Source organism: Limulus polyphemus, unplaced genomic scaffold (genome assembly GCF_000517525.1).
Source record: "Limulus polyphemus unplaced genomic scaffold, Limulus_polyphemus-2.1.2 Scaffold3763, whole genome shotgun sequence".
NCBI lineage: Eukaryota > Metazoa > Arthropoda > Merostomata > Xiphosura > Limulidae > Limulus > Limulus polyphemus.
This window is the reverse complement of record NW_013669373.1, coordinates 52,154-58,153: the sequence shown is the minus strand read 5'-3', so window position 1 is coordinate 58,153 and position 6,000 is coordinate 52,154. Positions and strand designations below refer to the sequence as shown.

Sequence of the window (6,000 nt, the reverse complement as noted above, 5' to 3'; positions counted from 1 at the left end):
GAAAGAGTTGATGATGATGAAGTGGAACTAAATATAGATATCAAAGCAGAACAGGAGAAAGACCAAGATTTGAAGCTTATAATTGAAGCGTTTTGCGCCCTGCTTGGGAGAAGGTGTCTAGTCTAAGCCTTGTGACAAAGCACTATTGGGCACAATGGGACCAGTTAAAGCTTGAAGATGGTATTCCTCTCTGGAGATGGGAAACAACAGATGGGAAATTGACGACTTGGCAAACAGTTATACCGAGGAAGTTATGGGAAGTTGTGGTGCGTCAATCCCATGATAGTTTAACAGGAGGACATCTCCGAATTAAGAAGACATTGAGTCACCTACGACAGAGATTTTACTGGATAGGTATGAGGCAAGATGTGGAAGAATGGTGCAGAACATGCAGTACATGTAATGCTAAAAGGGGACCCAAGCATAAGGGATGCCCACCTTATGAAGAGTTGCCTGTGAATATGTCAGAGTTTGTGGAAGTGTTATTGGAAAGGATAGATGATATTCACCATCAAGTGCGTTCAAACTTGAAAACGTCTGCTGATTCGATGAAGCCATGTTATGATAAGAGATCTACTGAAGTCAGCTTTGTACCAGGAGACAAGGTCTGGTTGTATAAGCCCAGGAAGACCAAATGGAAGTCTTCTAACTTGTCTTCTCCATGGGAAGGCCCATACGAAATAGTGGATTGTCTCTCAGATGTGACTTTCCGGATAAAATGTGGTCGGCGAGGTAAGCCAAAAGTGATGCATGCCAACAGGCTTTGGCATTATCACGGTCCAGGACATTTCAGTTGGGACGAAGTGAACAAAGGAACAAATGACGCTGCTGAAGAAGTACCACCCCAAAAAGCCACTGTCGAAGAAGAAACTCTACTCAGTTTTGAGAAGGGAAACGGTGAAGCTCTTGATGAAGTTACTACCACTGATGTGACTGTTATCAACGATAGGACATTTCCTGATGAAGCAGATGAACCCCACATGAAGCAGAAGCCAACGAGATGGAGACCAGTATGGAAGAAGATACGTCCCGTAAAATTAAGAGACTTTGTTGAATTGTAATTTTGTGTTTGTTATTCTGTACAGTTAATTACGTTATTGTTAATTGTTATTGGTTTAATGTAAGTGGCTATTGTTCGGGACAACCAATACTAAGGAAGGGGCAGTGTTACGACATCGAGGTCACGTGACTAGTATCACACCATGTCATTCTCGAACATTCACGTCTTTTCCTTAAATCTCGTGATCCTTCTAGATATAGTGTAGTCTTGTATATATAAGACCGGCCACGAAGCGACTGTTGAAATTAAGTGTATCGAAAAGTTATATTCAGAAAGTATAAACCAGTTTTATTTAAGAAAGGACTTGTGTCGCTAAAGTTTCGTCGGAACGAATTTACGGAAAATTAACTAACGAACGGAGACGTAACATTATTATTGCCTATGTTTACTATGATTAACTCTTAAATGTTGAGGTTACTGACATGAAGATCGAATTTATTTATAGTAAAAAAACTTGGTTTATTATAAAAAAACTTGTTACACATTATTTCTATTTTTTATAGCTAATTTTGTTGATGATCTCCAGTAACCAAAAAAAACAAAAACTGAAAAGAAATTGGTAGTTTAAAATTAGTGTGGTCAACTATTACTCGTGTTAGATAAACACAAGTTCTGACTTCACACCAGCTAGGTTGGTTATAGGAAATACATTACCCAGCAATTCTTTGTGTGACTAAATATTACCTTGCTTAAAAAAAAAGAAGCTTTCTTGATCTCTGGTTAATAAAATAAGCACACATTTCTTCCTCTTTTGAAATGTTTGTGCTATCTTAATACTAAATTAATTGTTGTGAGCTTGCATATAAAACAATTTACTATATTTTACTCACTGATTGAGAATTCACAGAAAAATATGAAAAAAAATCTATACTATAATTCTTGACATTTATGCTTATGATAAGCTTTTTTATTCAAATTGTTTGATTATATTAACTGAAATTAATCTGTTTTATCGAATAGCCATTATGTATATTCATGAATTTCTGTCTTATTTTATAGAATTACAAATTGTATTCAAGATCTATTTTTATTTCCAGATTGAGTGGCATATCACCATTCCTAGGGGACAGCAAACAAGAAACTTTTAGCAACATAAGTGCTGTGGACTATTATTTTGATGACGAATACTTTAGCCATGTCAGTGAGCTTGCCAAAGATTTCATAGCTAAACTTCTAGTCAAAGATCCCAGGTAATCATTTGTACTTGTTTTGTGTATGTGTTTTATTCTGTAGAATTACCAAAAGTATATATTTTATATCCAACTGAATTAGGCTAGATAGAAAGTGCAGTATTTAGTTCAGTATTATTTAAAATTTGAAAGAGCAGTTCTTTTCATGCATTGTCCAACTCACATCTTTGATGTCTGTTATGTTCAAAACTTACAGAAAAGTACCTAGAGATTAAAAAAAGTATGGAGAGACTGAGAAATAGAAGTGAAGGCATATGATATGGTTAATGACCACTTCTTGATCAGTTAAATGATTTATCTAAATAATTTAATTTTTTGTTCTTTAAGTTGTATTGGGTGTAACTTTATCATTTTTTAATATTTAGTATATAAATAGGTTATTGGCCAGTACTCTAGGTAATACAGCTGTGAACTCTGTGGTTTAGCCATTTGAAAGAACTGATAACTTAAATTCAGTAATAAACTATGTGATGTATAAGTAAGTGTTTTAATGTACAATGCACAAAGAAAGTAATATTCATATCTCAGCAATGAACACATGAAACTAACAGATTTTGGAAGAGGATTAAGAAATGTCTCTGAATTTCTTTTTCAAATTTAAACAAGTATATTATATAATCACCCTTAAATTACCAATTAATTTTAATGTCCTTAATTTATTCTAATCTTTTTTTTTAATTTGGTTTCTATACATCTGACTGTTTAGTATCCTGTTTTTTCTATGTCTGTTTTTAATTTGGTTTCTATACATCTGACTGTTTAGTATCCTGTTTTTTCTATGTCTGTTTTACAAAATCTTTCGTAAACAAATCTGGAAATTTTAAGAACAATTTTTGTACTTGATTAGTTAAAGACAGTATTCAGTGATGAGGATTTTATCTTTATCAAAGTCTATAGTTACTGAAATATGTTCTTCAATATATCTATATATGTTTGTTTTAGTGACATCTTGTAGACCTTAGTTGTTAAGGTTGGAATATTCACTGATACCATTAAAGCATGCTAGAGAATATTTTGATATTAGTTTCATGTACAAATTTGTATCAGTTCATATATTCTTACTTTCATTCTTGACTTTTTGTTGTTTTTTAGGTGGTATGTTTCACTATCCTTCTTCTATTGAATTTAGATTCTAGTTCTAATGTTCTGCATTTTTTATTTTACATCAAGTTCACTTGACCTTTTTTCTTTTTGTTGAAAAGTGTAGTTGTTGTGCTTCTTATGCATTTTAAAATTGTAGGAGGACGATGTAGATTAATGAAGATAGGTTGAGATTTGTAGCAGTTTTTGACCTCCATTTACAGGCCTAGCACATAATTCCTAATCTAATGGAGATAAAAGTGAATGAAAATTTGTCTACTTAAATGCATTTAATGTAGCTGAAATATATTTTCCATCAAATAACTCGGCCTTTAATCTTTAAAAAATATTTTTTAAGTTTATTCATGCATATGTTACTTACAGGGGCAGATAAAGCTGCTGCTTTTTGCAAAACTCCATTCTCTGTTAATCTATTAATGTCATCTGTCAGATAAAGCTGCTGCTTTTGGCAAAACTCCATTCTCTGTTAATCTATTAATGTCATCTGTCAGATAAAGCTGCTGCTTTTGGCAAAACTCCATTCTCTGTTAATCTATTAATGTCATTTGTCATATATAAAAATGCTTGTATATTGGATCTCAGTGCTGATACATGGAAAAATACATTTTTGTAGTTTCTTTTTTGTTAGAATGGATAGCATTTTTTTCCATAGAATGTCTTCAACATCACTGAACTAGCTTTCACAGTGGATTAAAATATCCTATAAATATTTTGATAGTGGTTGGTGTGTTGAGATGTAATAAACAAAACTGGAACAAAATTTGAACTGCTTTTACTAAACCCATGATGGGTTTAAGCTGTTGGTGCATTGTAAAAATGACAGTAAGTCCATTTGTGTGGGATAGTTGTTGGTAGGGTGCTGCTGACTGGCTAGTCAGAAATTCAAAATTAGGAATGGCAGAAGACAGCCTTAGTAACTTTGCCATAAATACAAAATACAAATGCTAAGAAATAATTCCTTTTATTTTTAGTTTTAAACCATTTCTTTCACAGTTTATGCAATAAGAACTGAGTTTTTAAATTTTTAAGATGGTTGAATATATTTCGATAACCATTTATCCTATAGATATCTTCTCTGAGATAATGTAATTTCATAAAGTGTCAAATTGTACAAACATTCCCAGAAATTGTTATAAAAATAAGTTAGCTGCAGATATTTTTTTCCCACGTTCCCATAACTTGTCCATTGTGGCTCAAAATCAAAGGTGTGTGAAAAATATCATTTCAGATGTATCTTTTGTCTCGCAAACACTGCCAAATGAATTTGTTTCAAGATATTAATTTTCCTACCCTCTTCAACATTCCAAAAACAAACCGTAGCCAAGAATGATTAGTGAGATTATATCCCATCTCATATATTACATAATTATTTCTGTTGCAAAATCAAAGCCAGCGTAAAAGTAAACTGGTACTAAACTGACCATGATGAAAGGAAAACACGTAGGTTTAAAAAAATCAATTTAACTCAAAAATACGATTCCATATAACTCGATCGCTAGTTTGCCCCCGAAGAAGAAAGGTCTACTTTTTGAAAGCGCTGGAGTATAGAGTATAGTATTTTTGACCATGATGAAAATTACCAAGATGAATAATAGCGTATCAGTTTGGTTCTTGTGAGAACCTGCTAGTATAGTATATAAATATATATACAAACTACTTAAAATTGGTAATGTGTTTTTATGTATTACTGCGCGAGACACAGAAAATCAGATAAATATCAGAAACTTGAGATTAGCTAGAAATTTTATTATTATTATCATGTAAGCATTTAAAAATGAATTTGTTCATGCAGTTGAAGTAACTTACATAATATTAAATGTTCAGAGGTTAAACAATATTATTTTCCAGGTACGAAATAAAATAAAAGTTTTATGTATTGATAATAGTTAATGCTTTTGATTTAAATTAATATATAAAGTATTGGATTAGAATAGTTTAATGATACTAGGCATGTCGTATGAAATTGAATTATGCACGACTTTGAAATTTAATACTGATATTGCATAGAGCGTTAGGACATGTAATCCAAACTTGGAAAGTTTAGTTTTTTAAATACAACGTTTGATAAGAATTATTTATTTTATTCACATATGAAGGTAAACATGAAATTAAATGTTTTATGTGTAGATTTTCTAATGACAAACTGATTATACCTACTAGATAATGCTGTAGACCAGTATATTTGTCCCCAGTAGCTTAGCGGTAAGTCTGAAGGCTAATGAAGCTAAAAACTGAATTCGATACTTGTGATGGGCATATCACAGATATCCAGCTTATTGTGTAGCTTTGCGCTTAACGACAAACAAAACAGTAAATTTTAATTTCCTCAGAAAATTGTAATTAGTTAAGACTTAAAAGTTTTCATGATGCTTCTTTGTTAAAAATGATGTATTGCTCTTCTTTCTACGTTTGAAGCTGCATCGAATTTAAAAACCTAAGTAATTTGATGTTTCTGAAATCAAAAAATGTCCTCGCTCTTATATCCTAATTTTGCATTTGAGACTTAGAACTGTGAAAGCTATATAGCCTTGCGCCATCTATTGGTTTATTAACAAAATAGAAAATGCCAAAATCTTTATTTTATTAGAAACATTTATTTAAAGTGCGTTGGATGTTGTATAATACCAAGAACGTAAATAAGTGTATGCT

At 31.9% G+C, this 6,000-nt stretch overlaps 1 protein-coding gene across 1 annotated transcript in view; it reads left to right on the top strand.

Annotated features, from left to right (window-relative positions):
* LOC106469997 (death-associated protein kinase 2-like) overlaps positions 1-6,000 on the top strand; it is a 74,553-nt gene that overhangs the window by 48,388 nt on the left and 20,165 nt on the right. Inside the window, exon 6 of the mRNA XM_013930516.2 lies at positions 2,098-2,250. Coding sequence (XP_013785970.2) covers positions 2,098-2,250 — 153 coding nt within the window. The remainder of the gene's footprint in view (positions 1-2,097; positions 2,251-6,000) is intronic.